Source organism: Aristolochia californica, unplaced genomic scaffold, assembly GCF_029961685.1.
Source record: "Aristolochia californica isolate CCGP_79_NKW_82.1479 unplaced genomic scaffold, dmAriCali1.0.hap1 SCAF_6, whole genome shotgun sequence".
Lineage (NCBI taxonomy): Eukaryota > Viridiplantae > Streptophyta > Magnoliopsida > Piperales > Aristolochiaceae > Aristolochia > Aristolochia californica.
The window spans coordinates 818,298-837,838 of record NW_027182257.1 but is presented as its reverse complement, the minus strand read 5'-3'; the positions used below and the strand labels follow the sequence as shown (position 1 = coordinate 837,838).

Here is a 19,541-nt window from a genome sequence, read left to right as displayed (position 1 = left end):
TTACATTCTTAATTTAATTAATTATAAAATATAGAATACTTAAACAAAAATGTTTATTCTTAGTTTAATAATATTTTAATTATCACTCTTAAATTAATAATTTAATATAATAAATAAATTAATATGGTATTTTATTAAAAATATAAGATAGATTTTAGTGTAATATAAAATAATAATATAATTACGAAATAAAATAAAATTATTATTTTAATTAATTATAACAAATAAAAAATAAAGGACCTTGATAGAGAGAAGAGGGTTTGAACGGTGGGTAAACAGTAACGTTTTTTGGGTGACTGTGACTGGCTCACTCTGCGTCATGGTGCACTAACAGGCCCTTGGCTAGATAATAGACGAGACTCGAAGAGTTCATATTTTCTGGAATTTTCGAAACTTTTTAAGAAATGTTCCAGTCCGTTTACCCGCGCGACGCCTCGCCTTAACAAAAATCTCCCGTCCTTAAGCGGAAAATTTCTGACGGAGATGATGGATGGTGAAGATATTCCGAGACCTTGCTGCATTTCTCACTCCTTCTTCGAAGCAGCTACTAAATATTCTGACAGAATCGCTGTAATTGACGCCTTCGGTGGAGCTCGAGTTTCCCGAGAATCGCGCGCAAGGTTCAAAGATACTGGTTTCAACGAGGAGGAGCTGTTCGATGGCTTTCGTTTGTCTTCTTTTCCTTCGGTTTATGATGGAGATAAGTCTTTCAAGTATTCAGATATTTTGGCGGCAGTGGAGACGTTGAGTTTTAGAATTCGTCGCATTCTCGATGGTTGTGATGATTCGGATTTGATCAGACCCCAAGGTGACTGCTCTTTAGTATGTTTCTTCTCGTGTTTACGTCGGTTGCGTAGTTGATTATTCTTATGATGCTGTGAAGGGCGCATTTAGTCGTCTTCTTCGTATTCATTATGCCTTTCCGCTATTTTGTTTGCTCGAGTCATGGTATTGTGGTTGGAGTGCCTGGACAACACCTTTGCCGTTTGGTTTGGTAGATGTTTTGTCGCTAGCGGGGGTTTTCTGGCGTCGTTCTTAGTTCAGTTTAGTTTTATTGGAGATGGTAGAAGTTTTTGTTAGCTTGGGACATGTATTTACTGAGCTGTAAATGTATGCTCAATTTAAATCTTAGGCCTTCCTTACTTTTGTAAACTGATTGTAGTTTCGTAGGCCAACTGTTCTATGTTGTAAACCGAACAATTATGGAGAAATAGTTGAGAAGGCAAGGATACGGTTTCGTTCTGGAATCCTGTGTTTAATTCAAGTTTCAGTTCTCCTTTTTTATCAGGATTCCTGCTTGTGTCCTAAATATGAACTCTGCTGCAGGTTATTTTCATGGCAATCCTACTACTAGCCAGCAAATATCAAGGTCGTCAGTGGGAATGGATGAGCCAATTTTAACCACTGGCACTCATTTTGCCTTGGATCCAAAATTTCAAAATGAACATATCTCAACAGAGGCTTCTGGGCTAACACCTATGCCTGGTGTTCCAGGCGTTGTGGGCATATATATGCTTCCTTCTATTGAGTACATAGTTAGTGTGCTAGCTGTTTTAAGATGTGGGGAAGCATTCTTGCCTCTGGATCCTTTGTGGCCAAAGGACAGAATTCTATCTATTATTTCTTCCTCAAAAATTCGGCTTATCATCAAGTGTTCTCATCTATTTGATAGAAAAGCTGGTATTCAACTTGATGAATCCAATTGGCTGATAGAACATGGGAGGTCGTCGGTTTTGTCTATATCAATGCCAGAAAAACTGAAGGACAATAATGATCAGTCTGAGTTAGTTTGGCCTTGTGAAGGCAGCAAGCAGAGAATGTTTTGTTATGTGATGTACACATCTGGGTCAACTGGAGAGCCTAAGGGTGTCTGTGGCACAGAGGAAGGTAAAATGCCTGTACCTGAAACACATGCTAATTTATGTGAAATGGTAAAACACATGGAATTTAGTTAAGAACAACTAAATAGTGTTCCTACGGTTCTCTATAGGTTGAAAGTTATCAAAACAAAACTCCAATACTGTTAGGAACTCCAAACCATGTCTCTTCTTTCTATCTATTTTTTACTGGATGCTTCTCCTTCTGCAACTTGTCATTTCCTTTTTATGATTTTCAAAGAAAAAGGAATTCTGTTTAGGCCACATAGGGCAAGGTGTGGCTGTTGCAGACCTTGTGGGGCATGTAAGTGTGATTGATGTTGAAGCAAAAAATGTTTGGGAATAACTGATTATGTTTATCCATGTTATCAGCTCTTCTTTTCATACTTTGAATCTGTTAGACTTTTTTTTCCCTATCCTGCCGTATCCATGCATTGTTTTACTTGAATTTTTATTTTTGGACTAGATTCGGATTTCGTTGAGCTTTTTTTCTTCTTACTATTGTTACCTTAGGTATCTTGAATCGCTTTTGTTGGATGCAAAGCTTATTTCCGTTGCATGAAGGGGAGATTTTACTTTTCAAGACATCGATCAGTTTTATTGACCATCTGCAAGAGTTTTTCAGTGCACTGCTCTCTGGTACTCTTCTTGTAATACCTCCTCATGATGAGTTGAAAGAAAACCCATTTTGTCTGGTTGACTTTCTCAAGGTATGACTCTTAATTGATCTTCTTTCGTTTTTATGTTATCATTGTGACATTTTTTTTTTTTGTAATGTCTATCTTAGGCCGTTATGAAGATTTTTATGTCTCTCTGTGGTCGTTACTAAGTATAGAAAACCACTTATGTTGTAACTGGAGTATATGTATAAAGAAAAAAGTGTGGAATTGCCAGCTAATTGAATGGGCTTGCAGTTTTAAAAATTTATAGTCTTTACCTGCAACATATCATGTTTTTGTGCTCTAAACACAATTTCTTATTTTAGCATTGTCTGAAGTTGAAAATTAGCTTATTCAACTTTGTGTGGGATCTATAGTTTGCTAATAGGCTGCGACTTACTGTATCTTTGAATTCAAGGACTGCTGTTAAGTGTCTCACTACCACAATTTTAGATTTCTCTGATTTTCTTGAGGGCAAAAGGCTAGCAGAGTGAAACTTCTTGATTGAGTCTTAGTAGGGATTCAAAATGATAAATGTTAAATTGGGTCTAAGGCCCATCCCAAAATGACTAGCCACTTAGGAAACCTTTTCTGCCAACTAATAAACTCAAAAACTTTTATCTCACTAATCCATGTGGGACTATTCCTTCACACTCCCCCTCACGTGTAGGCAGGAAGATAATTTGGGTGGAGGCCCTCACGTGTATGCACGTGGATAATTTGGGTGGAGGTCCACATACTGAGTGCTTGCTCTGATACCATGTTAAATTGAGTCCAAGGCCCATCCCAAAATGACTAGCCACTTAGGAAACCTCTTCTGCCAACTAATAAACTCAAGATCTTATATCTCACTAATCCATGTGGTATATGTTATGGTACCTTTTTCCTTTGGGATTATTATATACTTTACCTTTTCTGGTTGCATATTTAGCAAAATATGCTATTCGTTTTGATCTTGATCCAGGTGTGCAGGCATATGGTGTCTCGAGGCTGACAACTGTTCCATCACTTATGAGAGCTATTCTTCCTGTCCTGCGAAGGCCATCAAATATGCGAGTTCAGAAATTGTTACAAGTATTAATTCTGAGTGGGGAAGTTTTACATGTATCACTATGGCAAAGCCTTAACCAGCTGTTTCCCAGAACTTCTATCTTGAACTTGTATGGAAGTACTGAGGTCAGCAACTAACATTCATTTTCAGGTCTGTCAGTTGTTTCACAGGTTCTATACAAGCAAATCTTTTGAAGATCTGTCTACTTATTGATGCTTTGAGCACTTCCTTTTCTTTCACCAAATTGTTTTGAGATGCTCTTTCTCAATCTTTATAGGAAACTCCTATCCAACTACTTATTTGTTGATTGTCATGTTTCAGGTGTCTGGTGATTGCTTGTATTTTGATTGCAAATATTTGTCTCAGATTTTAGAGTCTAACACCCTAAACAGTGTGCCAATTGGGTTGCCAATTTCAAACTGCGACATATTGCTTATTGGTGACTCAGACATGCCTGATGTTGGTGAATTATATGTTGGAGGGTCCTGCATATCTGTAGGTTACTTGCATTATCCTGTTCATTTATCTTCAAAATCTTCAGATTATTTGACTTTGAATAAAGACAGTGGTGTTCCTCATACTCCTGCTAAGGATCTTGGTCCCAAAATATACTATAGGACTGGGGATTTGGCAAGAAAGTTAAAGAGTGGCGACTTTGTCTTTCTGGGTAGGATAGATCGGACAATCAAAGTTAATGGACAGCGTGTTGCTTTGGAGGAGATTGAAAGTGTTCTACGCGGACATCCTGATGTGGTTGATGCTGCTGTAGTTGCTTTTTTCAGAAATCAAGGAGATTTCACTCTTCTGGTGGCTTTCCTTGTGATGAGTAGGAGGGATAAGTTCTGTAAAGAACATTGCTACCACGATGATAGAATGTATGCATGTGAAGGATTGGGTATGGCCATCAGAAATTGGTTGGTCCAGAAGTTACAACCAGTAATGATTCCAAGTCGTTACTTCTCATTGGATTCATTACCTATTTCTACGTCAGGAAAGATAGACTACAGTTTGCTGGAAAGTTCTACATTTGGCTTGAAACGTTCCAGAGATGAAATTGATAGCAAAGATAATCATGAAATCTTGCAAGCTATTAAAGAGGTAAGCCTGTTTGACATGTTGAATATGGTGCCCTCATTCTCTCAATTTCTTAGTCACTCCAAATGTGAGAAGCCCAACTACTTGTTTGTGACATCAACTGCCACAAGTTGGTGTTAAAATTTGATATTCATTACGCTGTCTATGAGTTAATAATGATATCATCTTCTTTTAGGAACCATTTTCTCTACTTATAAGCTATATAGATTCCATCCTTCTCAATTCAGTGAAATGAAGCTTCTCAGTGCTTTACATGCAGAAGGGAGATTATTTAATTTTTTTTCACCAATTTCTTTGACAGGCTTATTGTGATGCTTTGATGGTTGAAAAAATGGAGGATGATGATGATTTCTTCTTGATGGGTGGGAATTCCATTACTGCTGCACAAGTTGCCCATAGGCTTGGAATAAATATGAGGCAGTTATATGTTTTTCCAAGCCCATCAAAGCTTTTGCATGCCATGCTAAATAAGAAAGAAGAGAATATAAATGAATTTGAGCAGAGGAAAGACAAAATTTCATATCTGGAATTAATGCCAGTGACTATGGTTGACCAGTTGACTAAGGTTACAGATGAACCCAGTAAACTGGAGCTGAAAACAGTTAATGTAAATAATTATGATTCTATCGTTATTTCAAATTCTTTGACGAATGATTCCCCAAAACACACTAGATTGAATGCTGCAACATTCTGTGACCCCTGTACATGGTCTGCGAGCTTGAATGTGTCAATGGCCATTTCATACAGTCGCTGTAACAAGCTTGTGTATGAGAAGGAGCTGGAGGTGAATGATACTCCCTTTTCTGTTAAAGTCCCCAGGAATAAAAATGGACACATCCAAGAAGAGTGGACTGTTCTTCTGGACTCATGTGTGGATGCATCCCCCTTGGTTGTGTCCAAGGAGAACAGGATCTCATTATTCATTGGATCTCATTCTTACACATTTCTCTGTATTGACGCATTAAGGTGGGTATCACATTTTTGAATGTCTATAGATCTCCTGAATGCATTCGTATTCAAATCCTGAATGCTTGTCAAACTAATATCTGATCTTGAGGTGATGATGTTTTTTTTTTGTGATTAAGTGGTCTGGTTCAGTGGGAGGTCAAACTGGAAGGTCGCATTGAATGCTCTGCAGCAGTTACTATTGATTTCACTCAGGTCGTTCTATTGTTTTAACTTTGAGAAATATCAGGTTTTCTAGAGTTATATGGCTTAATATACTTTGCTCTACAAAATATGGAGGTTCTTATCATTAATTGAATTCTAAATCCTCTGTAGGTTGTGGTTGGATGTTATAAGGGAAAGATATATTTTCTTGATTTTTTGACTGGTAGGATCTCTTGGATTTTTGAAGCAGGAGGAGAGGTATAATCATACTTGTTATTTTGACTGAGTAGATTTTCATGATGGTATAATCTGGTTTTGGATGCAATTTGAAAGCTTTAGAGGGAAGGAGGGAGTTAGTGAGGGACTGAAAGTCAGAGAGTGGAGAAAAGTGGTTTGCCACAGAGAGAGTAGGAAGGAGAAGAACCAAGGAAAAATCATAAAGTGAAGGTGAGAGGAGGGTCGTGATCAGGGTTGATAAGACTAACCCATTTGTCTTTATATTTGAACTTTATTACTTTGCTTCTACTTTATTTTTGTTTTAGATTCAATTCAACCCTCCTCAAGGTGCCACTTGGGCTAACAGATCTCTATCCTACTGAGTTTAATATCTTCATTGGTGTTAAAATTACCTTGTAATTGTATGAGCAAGCTTAGAGGTTGAAAATGAAGAAGATTGAGAGAGAGGATTGTGGTCAGCCACTATCTCAAGAAGCTCTCAATCAGAAAGAACTCAAGTACCTAATCTCTTTATGTAATACATAAATTATAAATTACAATAGGATAAAAATGCCTGTTAAATAGAAAAAAATATGGACCATTTATGGGTGAGAAATAAAAAGCCCTTCTTCGAATATTTAATCACAACATCTGCAAGGTACCCATGCACTGCTCTAGTTGATGGTCTAAAAAATAGGAGGTCTAAGAACTAGTGGGGATTAGTTGGCTAAGAATCTATTAAATAAAAAAGATATGATTTTTGAAAAGTATGGTGTTCCATTGAAGCTTTTCTTTTGCGCCATTAGAGCTCCTCTTTGGGCAACACTGGTGCTTGTCTATCTGTACTTGTCTATTTTTAACAACTGGTGTTGTGTGTACCTGTCTATTTTTAACAACTGGTGTTGTGTGTACCTGTCTATTTTTAACAACTGGTGTTGTGTGTACCTGTCTATTTTTAACAACTGGTGTTGTGTGTACCTGTCTTCTTTGTTGTTTGTTTCTTCTGTTGTTTGCATGCCTTTACAAATGCATACTTAGGTTTTCCTCCTAATTTATGAAATTTTGAGGGCATTAAGGCCATTCTTTCTGAAAATCAGTATAGATGGCATGATATCATTTGAATAGTTTTAGTCTGATTTGTTCTGATTGATTAATTTTATGCTGTGTAAATAAAATTGAACAAAAACGTTTTAGTATCCATGACTGATACATTATGAGTAGTCAAGATATATTCCTGCACTGTTTTCCCAAAAAAAAAACGAATATATATATACTCTGGAAATAACTATATTCTTTTGGTCAGTTCTCCTCTCATAATTCTTTTTTTTTATTCATTTTTCCTGTTGAATAATGTTAGGGAGTGTAAATAAAGGGTTTAATATAAGTTTATAATGTCGCAAACTTCTTTGATTTTGTATACTTGTTTATCAATAAAACTACTAAGGTTTGGGTGGACCTGCAATTTGACTCTTATTTTCCTCATATTCTGCTTCTCTTCTTCTGCCCTCTTCTTCTTTTGCTTACTACTTTTTTCCTTTATTTTTTCCTTTTATTGCCTTTTTTCCATCATTTCTTTATTATGATCACCCTTAGTCATGGTTGGATTTACTTAGTTAACTCATCATTGACATTTTCATTTGTATTATACATCATAATGTATTGCTCTGGGAGACTTACTCCATCTGAGCGTGTTCTCTATGTTTCTTTTAAGGTTAAATCACAACCAGTCATGGACAGGAGCAGAAATTTGGTTTGGTAATTTGTGACTTCCCTTTGTTTCTTGTGTATTTATTATGCTAGTGGTTATGCTTTATGACTTGTCCTAATGTACCTAACACTAGACTTTGCTACTTGTCTAGCGACAGCTTTTATATATTTCACTTTATGTAAATTATGCTTCTTAATATTCCAAAAGGAGTAGATTGGGCTTTTGGCTTAATGTTCACATGGGCGGTTTCTAGTTTGAGGCCTTGTGTTCAAGTCTTACTAGTGTGTGAGGTCCACAGTTGAAAAAAAAAAGTCCAAAAGGAAAGCAAAAAAAAAATAGAATGTACGGTTCTCCAAGTTTTGGTCATGTTGACTTAGGTTTCCTGGAGAAGTTTAGAGAGTTATTCCAAAGTTAAGTTCCACTATGCTTGCTTAAGTTTCCTTTCTATGTGGAAAAACTACTCCAGTTTTAAGGGTGAAAATTTGTTCTTGTTTGGAGTGTGAATACTTGTATCCAAAGCTAACACAGTTTCAAACTTTGAACTGAGCCAGCTATAAGTCATGTCTTGCTTTTGTAGGACAGGTTTTATCTTGAATTTAAGTTGCTGGATGTTGGAACAAAATAACCAGCAGATGAAGAATTAGATTTGGCAAGGGCTTTACATCAGAGAATGACAGAAAAGTTCCTAGAAACAGAACTGAGATAAGAAACAAAATTATCCGGACTTAAAACAGCTCTTTAAATAAGAGCTTAATTACATGTATACCCTGGCATCATATATCTAGACATAAATATATTTGAGGTGTCTAATGAGTTGTAATTGTAACTTAAAGCATCTTAAGACTGTAAGGGTTGGATGGAATAGTTGGCACAGGGATAGTATGAATAGAAACAGAAGCAATTTCTGTACTTAACATTGTTTGCCAAATGGAGGAAGAATGTCCCGACCTCATGAGCTCATCATTTGCTAAATGAGGATTGAGTTAAGCTGAATTAAAAGATGTTCTGCATCTGTTCAAGTCCAGAAAACTAATGCTTTGATATCCCTTACTGCTCATTGGAGTGAACATACAATGCAAGACACACACCACAAAAGCATGTAATTTTGGAGGCTCTAAAGATCCCTGTGGAAGAAGTTGTGTCCCAAGCAAAGAGAAGACATCTCATCATAAGTCAAACTAGTAGCTTTGGTTTGAAGGTGAATGCCTGCAAGCATTGAGATAGACCAAACCAATTGCTTTTCTCATTGGTAGTTGCTGGCTACATACCTCACCTGTTTGATTATCTTCAAATTCTATGGCAATATACATAATAATCCCAGATCATGCAGCCCAACCTGCAATTGTCACCCATTCATTATCAACCTTGCAATTTTTTTTACTTAAAATAGTCTCAAAACGAACTTCATCTTTTAGAACTTTATTAACTACTGCTTAATTTGACCACCTTTTATCAAATTAATCACTTTTAGAATTCTTGCATCTTTCCTACTTTCCAAAAATATTTATCAGACCCTTTTTTACTTTTTTGAGGTATTATTAGTATGTTCTCAAATGCAGCTTGCACATTTGCAAAGAAATTCTGAACATATTTCAAGAAATGTTTTTGATGATTTTTTAGAAGGCATCAATACATTTCAGAAATGGGCTACACATTAAAATAGCTTTATAGATTTGCAGGTACATTTTCTTGAAGTATCCAAAGTGTTTCTGGAACCTTTCTCATAAAGTTCAAAGGAAGTCTTTCAGTTTCTTAATGGAATTCCTACCTGATTAAAGTCTTTCTGGTGGCCATAGACCAGACTACCTTGGTGAATTAACTGGAAATGACAAATGTTGCTTAACTAGTTCTGCGCTAGAGCAGAATTTGGAAACTGCTAACATGGATGGTTCGAATTAGGAAAATGCTGAAAAAACTGCTGGGTTTCTCTGTAGAAGCAATTCAAATAAAACAGGGAAGAGGGAGAAGAAAAGTGTTAAAAATTACTTAATTCTTGTCAAGTTTTAAACTTTCAGCAAATCTTCCTTTTTTTGAAAAGGTTCATTCCCTGATTACTTCTTACTGATATACTGATTTAGTTTTCTTTTGTTAAGGTGATCATAATGTTAAATTGGTGACTGAAAGGTTTCACTGAAAAAATTCCGTTATCCTGATCAGGAATGAGGAACCACTTACTAAATTGCTCCGTTAGTTTAGAAATATTTCACTAATTTCGAATGTATGAAATATTACTTAGCGGTTTTACTGCCTTTGGAAAGAATATTTAATGTTTTTTGTCTTATTAAATCAACAGGTGTGGATCGCATGATCATAATCTCTATGCTTTGGATTATAAAAACCGTTGTTGTGTCTCTACAATCGCTTGTGGTGGGAGCATTTATGGGTCTCCATTTGTTGATGAGGTTTGCTGAAAAATTACCTTTTAATATTTTGTTTACATTGTCTCAACATACATACACACATTCATCTGTTCGGCTGTATCAACAACTGAAATTCATTGTGATGGTGTGGACTACCTGGATACATATCAGCTGATATGATTGGCTGTATATCAATATGTATTGGTCATTATGTTGGTATTGGCACATTAAAAAAATAAACTGTAGGTATTGGCCTTCCAAGATCCAAAAATCACATATATTATCCTGATAAATGACGCATAGTAGGAACATAGCAATCGTTGTTCACAGGATACTGCTTTTAACATAACTGACTTCCTTCCTTTGTTTGACTTCCAAGTTTGATCCTAGTCAATTCTTATAATAATGGTTTTCTTCAAAGGCTGTGAATTTTTAAAAAGTTATGAACTCATTTCAGAGAACACCTTAGTTTAGTTGAGGCTTTGAGGATGAGTAGCATAGGATTTGTTGCAGCAATGAAAATTTTATTGTACTAAATTCCACATATCAAGTATGATCCCTCATTACTTTTCAATATTCTTGGAGAAAATCCGCAACCTTATTCTCTACAGTTTGCGAGATAGGGTGGCTTGAACACATTGGGTGAAACCTTGGACTGGAGATCCCTCTCTTCCAGTTTGTGGACAACACTTGCTGTTTGTGTCAGGCAAATGGGGATCAGATTAGAAACCTAAAAGCTCTCCTCAATGTTTATGAAGCCTTCTTTGGCCAGAAAGTTAACTGGGGAAAACCCGTGCTTATGGTATCAATAAGGAAATCAGTTTTATGCAGGAGGCGGAAAGCATTCTGGTGTGCAGAGCTGAGTGTCTTCCTTCCCCCTACCTGGGACTGCCTCTCTTCACAGATCAAGTCACCACCCCTTTATGGGACAAAGTTCTTGAGAAGATGGAGAAGCGCCTCTCAAAATGGAAAGAAAAAGCCCTATCCAAGGCGGGAAGATTAACTCTTCTGCATGCCTCTCTTGCATCAAAACATATCATCTATCCTTTCTCCACTGTCCAGCTAGCATTGCTAAGAGAATGGAGGCTGGAAATGAAAAGTTTCAACTAAGAGCTTTTATGTTCCAACTTGTAAACTGGATTCCTAACAAAGGCTAATGAGCGCCTAGGTATTAGACGGGTGAGAGCTGTAAATTATGCTTTCATGATGAAGTGGGCCCGGAAGTTTGCTAATAGAGAAAACATCCTATGGAGGAAAATTATCTTAACCATGGTGGGCATAGATAACAGCACGAGATGGGTGGCTAGCTCCTGAAGAGAAAGCTCTGACCTATCTGGTGCAAAATAGTCCTGCTCTTTCCCACAATTAGACGAAAAATCAGATGCTGTACCAGTACTAAAAATGACACTAGTTTTTGGTTTGATCCTTGGTTCGATAGTCGTCTTCTTTGCGAGAAATACCTCAGCATCTTTGCCATCAGCAGCAGACCTAACCAATGTGTTCTTGTACTAGCCATTAGGGAACAATCAAGATCTGGCACAGTGGCGGATTGGCATCTTCATTTTAGAAGACATTTGAAAGATGACGAGACAGGGGAATTATGCTCCCTCCTTACCGATCTTGGAAGTCATATATTCCAGCCATCGGTCAGAGATATACTCTCCTTTGGACTCCTTCCAGATTCGGTTGTTATGAGGTTAGTAGTGGGTACTCTATACTCTAGACTTACTCCTCTCAGTGCTCGGCCTCTCTTGCATGGTTACACAAGGCCCAACCAAAAATAAAATTTTCTATGTGGAGTAATGAAGAGCCACATTTTCATGCTCACACACCTCCGAATAAGAGGGATCCCCTTGGAATCAACCTCTTGCCCACTATGCAACTCCTCAGCTGAGACAGTAGATCATCTTCTCATTCACTGCCCTATCGTAAGTGGCCTCTGGAATCACTTCCTCAAGTCTCTTCAACATCCAGAGTGCTATGACAAGCACTCTCAATAGCCTGATACAGCAGCACACTTCAATTTGCCTTTCATCTCTGGGGAAAGTTCTTTGGGAGGTCTAGCATATATTCCATGGACAATTTGGAAGGAGCGGAATAAGAGACATTTCAACAAACAGTGCTCCCCCACGCAGAAGTTAATTGAGTGCCACTCAACTGATCATCTTGATGGCGTGCTCTAGGCCAAATTTTGGAAACATCTCTAGCGATCTCATCTGAAGGAAATTGGGCCTTGGTGGCAAACATGTCCCCTCCTTTCGACCTGGCTTGCAACCGTGCTTCCCCCAATGGGTAGTAACTTGTAGCTAGATTTCAATGACCACTCTAAAGATAACCCCAGACCTGCTGGTTTCGGGGAAGCCTTCAGAAAAGGAGATGGGTCTGTGCTTCTATCCTTCTTGGGTCTGATGGGGATTGTCGACTCCACCTCTGCTGAGCTGCAAGCTGTCCTACATGGGTTTTATCCTGTTTGACCAGCACTTTTCTAGGCAATTGGAGGTGGAAGGTAGGGGTGGCATCGAGCCGAGCCAAACCCGAACCTGCCTATGTTCGAGCTGAGTTTGATTTAAATATTTTGAGCTCTAGCTCGAGCCTAAGATTGTTATCGAGCTCGAGCTTCAACATTCATTTAAAACTTTAAAAAAAATACATGTCTCGAGTTTGTGCTCCAACATACATTTAAAACTTTTCAAAAAATACATGTCAAATAAATTGTATATAAAATTATGCATACATTTTACATAAAATTGGGAATGACCTCTACTTAAAATTGGGCGTAAGGGTGGCATCGAATCCAGCTGAGTCTGAACCTTGTTCAAGCCGAGCTTTATTTAAATATTTCGAACTCGAGCTCGAGCCGACCCTAGCCTCGACCCTAATAATTTTAACCGAGTTCGAGCTTAACCTACATTTAATACTCTATATAAAATATATGTCAAATAAATTATATATAAAATTATGCATACATTTTAAAAAAAGAATGATAGGGGAGGTTCAGGATTGAATTTCAATAATGGATTAGAATGCACCAATATTAATCTTTTTTACTCCAAATGTTGTCTAGCTTATTTTGTAATTTTTGAATCTAGCCATAAATTTACTATGGCCTCCTTAGTGCCCCTGGTTGAAAATTTATATTCTAGGAAAAATTAGAAATGTTTTTCCTATGATACATATTTCCAAAAAAACCTTTAAATAAAATCAAATTACTATTAGTGACTTATTAGAAAATTACAAGAAATATTTTAAAATTTTCTTAGGAAAGTTAAATGGACCTCTTATTTCCTCTTCTAGGGAAATAAATAAAAATTAATAATCAATCTAATATATTACTATACTTATCGATAAATTTTTAATCAAATAAAATGTCAAACACAAAATTGCTATGAAAATTGCCTCATGCTAAAAGTATTACAACATCAACTGTCAAATACTTATTCAAAAATTTTCTATGTGGTTTTCTAGCCCATCTTGCCAGGAAATTCTTACTTAGAAAATTATATGATTTTTTAATAAGAATTTTCAATTAGAAATTTTTTTACAAAAAAACAAGAGATACTAATAGTCCCTAGAAACTTATTTCTACTCAAATGTATTTTCAATTTCTTCAAGAGCCACGAGGAAGGAGAGTTTAAGAAAAAGTTTTTTTTTTCTCGCACGTGCGAAATTGTCTTGGCGCGTGGGGGGGGGGGGGGGGGGGGGGGGAGGAGGTGAGCGGCGTCGGCGGGGACCTGTTGTCGGGGATGACGGAGGTGGCGGCGACGGAAACAGAGGCGAAGGCAGACGAGGGGAGGAAGAAATCGAACCGACAGCGACAGAGGCGGCTCGCGAGCTTTCGAGTCGAACCTTGATTCGGTCAAGCTCGGCTCATTAATTTAAATGAGCCGATCCCAGATCTCGAATCGAACCAAGCTCGAGCTGCTCGCGAACCGGCTCGGTTCGAAGCCACCCCTAGTGGAAGGGGACTCCAAGTCCATCATTAGCTGGTGTTCCAAGTCTCTCATGCCCCCTTGGCGGCATTTAAATATCTTTTTTTAAGTCTGTGATCTAGTTTCTTCAGAGGTTCGTATTAGGTCTCATGTAAAAAAATGTGCTAATGGTCTAGTTGATAAGCTAGCCAATGAGGGGGTCAATTGCCAATCTCTCGTTGTTTCGATTGCCCTCTCCTCTTCTTTGTAATCACCTTTGGCTGGTTGCTAATGACAACACTTTTTCAAGAACAAACATAAGAAAAAGATGCCAAAAAAGACTCCCTATAACTACACGCATTTTTTTCTTTTCTAAAGAATTGATGTGTTAAACTGCATCTGCAGAAAAAAAAGGTGGACGCGGGGGGGGGGAGTTGAATTGAGTTTTGCAGCACGGATATCATAGATCTAGTAAAATTGATTATGGAGATTGTCAAATGCCTAGCCAATACAACCCAACAGACCGGTCTGTTAGATGTGGAAAACACCACTTAACAGAGTGGACGGAACCACTCTGATACCCACCGTTCCCGGGTTCGGGACCGATGCACTCCGGGATTCGAACGTGGTGCCCAACTCTGATACCATATCAAACGCCTAGCCAATACAACCCAAAAGACCGGTTTTTTGGGGTTGTATTGGCTAGGCGTTTGACACCAACAAATCGGTCTATTAGATGTGGAAAGCACAACACTTAACAGAGTCGACAGAACCACTATGACACCCACCATTCCCGGGTTCGGGACCGCTGCACTTCGGGATTCGAACGCGGAACGTGGTGCCCAGCTCTGATACCATGTCAAATGCCTAGCCAATACAATCCAACAGACCGGTCTGTTAGATGCGAAAAGCACAACACTTAATAGAGTGGACGGAACCACTCTGACAGAGATGCCCAACTAATTAGGTTCTCTGATAGCATCCTTTGACTTTCTACCTTCTTTTTTTTTGTCTCTTCTCTTTTCTATATCTGCTATTTACTTTTCTTAATAATGTGAATCCTAGATTTCTAGCTGTTTATAAATTGAAATGTCAGGATCATGTCTAAATGCTTTACTGGGAGATCCAGATTGTGTTAATACAGTTACTGTTTTTTTTTCTTTCTTACAAAGTGATTAATCATTTTGGCTTTTTGGTTACAAGTGCAATAGCTTTTGTTAATGAAGCAAAAATTGTGGCTTTTTTTGGCTACTATTTTTTTGTTTATTTCTAATTTTTTCGTATAAAATAACAATATAATTGCATTTTTTAGGTTGATAATATGCTTTATGTGGCATCTACAAGTGGGCGTGTCACAGCTGTTTCAATAAAGGTACAATATCAAGGTTGAACAAGTATCTAATGTAATAAATTTCCATATTTCTCTATTACCAGAACTCTGTTGCTATTAAAATCTCAGTAAAATAAACATTTCAATTGCAAAGAACTGTACCTAAGATCATTTTCTGGGCAACAAATTTACTTTCATAGTAGTGGGCAGGGTACATGCCAGGCTAATCTGGTTTAACTTGTATTCAGTTTCATACTTCTACTGAAGAGAAGTGTTTTTGAATAAAAGTCTCCGAAACTATTACTTAATAGCTCACATTGATTGAAATGAGATCCCAATTGTCAGGATTTCACATTATCACAATCATATCTTCATGTTGACATGTTGCCCTCTGTCTAGCTGAAGTTATCTGAGTTTCTGATCTGTTTCTATTGAGGATGGGGTATTTATTCAATTTGTATCTTCCCCCTTTTACAGCTCTACAATGTTTTTTCGTAACATGACTTTTAAATCGACAAACATTTTCTATTTTCAGAAAGCATTTTTGCATGTGTATTTTTTCTTTTTAAATTTGCATCATGAGGAATGCTATTTTGATGTATAATGACTTCTTACTTTTAACAATAAAGCAGACCTTTTTTTTTGGTTGAAAATGGCTGATGTTAAACATCCCAAAGGTGAATTATACAGAAAAGGTCAAGTGGGTGGATGTATGATGCAGGTGCAACTTTTTTTTATCTCTTTTCATGATTTCTACCAGATATGGTACTTATTTCTGTGGTTGATTTACTTGTTAAAGGATCTACTCTTATAGCACTGGCTAGGTCCATGCAAGATTAATCTGTTTTAACCACCATTAGTTAATATTATACATCTGTAGAAGAGAAGTTTTTCTAAACAGAAGTCTCTGAAACCATTGGTTACATAGCTCATATTGGCTGTATGACCCAGGATTACAGACTATAATGATCATATCTTCATGTTGACATGTCGCCCTCTGTATAACTCAAGCTCTCTGGGTTTCTGATCAGTTTCTATTGAGGATGGGTGCTTATTCATTTTGCATCTTTCCCTTTTACAACCTTTAAAGTGTTTGTTGGTAACATGACATACTGATCCATATTATGTTTTATTCCCAAAAAGCATTTGTGCACACCTGCTATTGTTCTTTTTTTTAATTTATGTCATGAGGAACAGTATTTTGGCGTATAATTACTTCTCATGCACAACAAATAAAGCAGGCACTTCCATTTAACATAGCGTGGACATATGATGCCGGTGCACCTATTTTTGGATCTCTTTCCATGACTTCTACCAGATACAGTACTCATTTCGGTGACTGATTTTCTTGTTGGTTCTATATATTATTTTGTTGGCTCATGTGAGCTGTGGTTAGTTTTGAAACTTATAGTTGGTTATGGAACATGCAGTTATTTGCTGCATGGTTGATGGTCACGTAGTTGCACTAACCTCTAATGGTTGCGTCGAGTGGAAGGTACCTTAGTGTTTGATCCTTTGTACATCATGATATATATAATTGCTTCAGTTATACTTCTTCATGGAGCTTTTTTCTTAGTTGTAGTAAAGTTGTGCATGGAATTCCCCCCCCCCCCCCCCCCCCCCCTTTGTCCTATTTTTTCAATTATTTGATAATTAATCTTTGTTTCAGATAATGACTGGTGGTCCGATATTTGCAGGAGCATGCATTTCTATTGCACTCACTTGCCAGGTCATTCCTGTACTCTCAGTAACCATCAGACAAAAAATTAAAGAAAAAATTTCCGATAAAAAATGTCAAATTGTTCTCTCCTGTTTTTGTAATGAACTGTATAAATGTCTAATTATTTATGCAGGTGCTGGTATGTTCTCAAAATGGAAGCTTTTATTCATTTGAATCGGTAAGCGTCTTATGATAGTACTTGGATCAGTAAATAGTTCCCTTTATCCATTTGCAATATCTGGACTTGCATCGCAAAGAATTAGTGACATCAGATGCTCACGTTTTCCCTTTTTTCTCAGACATATATTACTAGCTTGTAGACAACATAGAACCAGTAAGTAGTTTCTTATCGGTCCATTTGCACATTCCAGTCTTGCATTGTTCATTACTGAGATCAGATGCTCAGATTTCCCCTTTTTAGATGGAAATATACTGCTAACTTGTAAACAGCATAGAACCTAGGGCACACTGGTGTCCATGAAAGCAAGTAATGTGCCCATGCAGGATCTGTCTGTTATAAAAAGAACAGCCAAAAGGCTTTTATGTTTTTAGTTAGAAGCCATGTTCTTGGAGAGGTGCCTTTAGTGTAGATGTATGACAAACAAGTAACTTTTCTTACTAGAGAGTCTAATTAGGTAATCATCTTAGTGGATTCAATTGCAAAGAGCTGTGCTGGACTCTTGTAGCTAGGTTGGCTTCCTGCAGTTTGAATTGCTCTTTTGGTTTGCTGGCAGCAAATTCAACTTTATCATGTTATGTTGATTCTGTGCAGAACATGTGTATGGAATCTGTTTACACACTGGTTCATCTTAAGTGGTAATTCAATTTTGACGGATCTAACAGGCTTTATTGAGTTCATTTCAGTATTTAACAGCTTATTCCCCATATGTCATTATTGGACAGCTTGTTTGACATTAGGATGAGCATTTCACAAAAGCAAGATTATTACATCCATTAAAATATTATTTTTTCTTTCAATTGAATGATGCATATGGAAGGTCTCCACGTAAGTAAACTGCATGCTACCTTTGTAAGAAGAGGTAAACTGCCTGTCCAAGCAGAGACTTTTAATCAATAATATCACCATGAATCCAAATGATGCTCGTGCAAGACTGTAATCTGCTGTATTTAGTTGACCCTTTTTTTGGAAATGGATAACTGACCCATTTAATTCAACAGGCTATTTATTGTGTAACTCATTTGTTTAACACAATGTGCATTCCATTGTTTTTCATTGGTCTATTCTCTTTTCTTTAGCAGACTGTAATCTGCTGTATTTAGTTGACCCTTTTTTAGGAAAGGGATAACTGATCCATTTAATTCAACAGGCTATTTATTGTGTAACTCATTTGTGTAACACAATGTGCATTTCATTGTTTTTCATTGGTCTATTCTCTTTTCTTTAGCACTGCTAAAAATACCCTTTTTTGGAAGAGAGAACTGTATATTCTTCATGGCAGTGTTGCTCATAGATAATGACTTATAGTCTAGTTGCCTATAGATGATGCTAAAAATTGAAATTGAGATATTTTGTCTCAGGATACGGGAAGGTTACTGTTGGAGTATAATGTTGGGGACCCTATTACTTCATCTGCTTATATTGATGAGAACATTCAATTGATATCTGATCCTCACGGGCCACCTGAGAGGTAAATGGCCTCGCAAACAACCCTAGCTCGCTCTCTCTCTAACTCTTTGTCGCTCTCTCAATATTATTCCTTGTATCTGCCCAGGTTGGTCTGCATTTGCAGCTCTTCAGGGAAAATTTACTTGTTTCGAGTTGCAGCAAATGGCATAGAAAAGAAGAATCATGTGCAGGAGAAACCAATGGTGCAGGAATTTGCAAAAACGGAGCTTCCAGGGGACATATTCTCCTCGCCTGTCATGATTGGTGGCCGAATATTCGTTGGCTGCAGAGATGATTACGTGCATTGCCTCAGGGTGGTTTTCTAGTCACAAATGCCAGACATCTCCCCATGTGAAGGGCTGAGGAAGAAGACAATGGGGGTTATCTCAGTCAAAGACTAGCCGCCTAAAAATGCTTCACCAGGATACATCCATGGTAAGGAAGATGAAAATTGCTGATAATCCTTTTAACGTGCTTTTCTGGAGTAGGTAAATCCATCGGTGCTGTAAGGAAAAATCAAGGGAAAAAGCATCAAATATCCGTAGAAAAACTGGCGTCAGGCTGTTTGTGAGATTGTGGAGGGAACATCTCAATCTGGAATTTTAGTGTAAAAAGCCTTAGAAATGAGGGTGGTAGCTCATGAAAAAGCGTTCAAGGTTCGTTCCGTTAACTCATTTCTTCAAATGCTGTTATTGGTTTACATCAATAGTAACGTTATTGTAATTTCAACTGTATCTTATAGCTGAAAAGGCCACACAGTTGTTATTGCTGTATATGTTCTTTTCCTAAATAATGGATGTGAATCCTAATCATTAGATACTTTATCTAATGTTATAAAAACTTCTAGCAAGGTCAAACGTGGTCAATCATCTTTAGCCAT

General features: G+C 37.3%; 1 protein-coding gene across 4 annotated transcripts; it reads left to right on the top strand.

The window, feature by feature from the left end:
- Positions 1–391: 391 nt before the first annotated feature.
- Positions 392–19,427, top strand: LOC137934945 (putative acyl-activating enzyme 19). Of its 4 annotated transcripts, none has more exons than XM_068779545.1 (17): positions 392–808; positions 1,327–1,887; positions 2,391–2,587; positions 3,509–3,712; positions 3,909–4,685; positions 4,984–5,648; positions 5,768–5,843; positions 5,964–6,050; positions 7,720–7,763; positions 10,010–10,118; positions 15,297–15,356; positions 16,556–16,637; positions 16,745–16,809; positions 16,984–17,043; positions 17,168–17,212; positions 18,574–18,683; positions 18,768–19,427. In XM_068779545.1, the coding sequence occupies exons 1-17, from the start codon at positions 484–486 to the stop codon at positions 18,985–18,987; spliced, it is 3,687 nt and encodes a 1,228-aa protein (XP_068635646.1). In that variant the 5' UTR covers positions 392–483; the 3' UTR covers positions 18,988–19,427. The 4 variants fall into 4 exon arrangements, with proteins under 4 accessions (XP_068635646.1, XP_068635644.1, XP_068635645.1 ...); XM_068779543.1 differs by having other exon boundaries at positions 16,556–16,649; XM_068779544.1 differs by having other exon boundaries at positions 16,553–16,637.
- Positions 19,428–19,541: the final 114 nt, after the last annotated feature.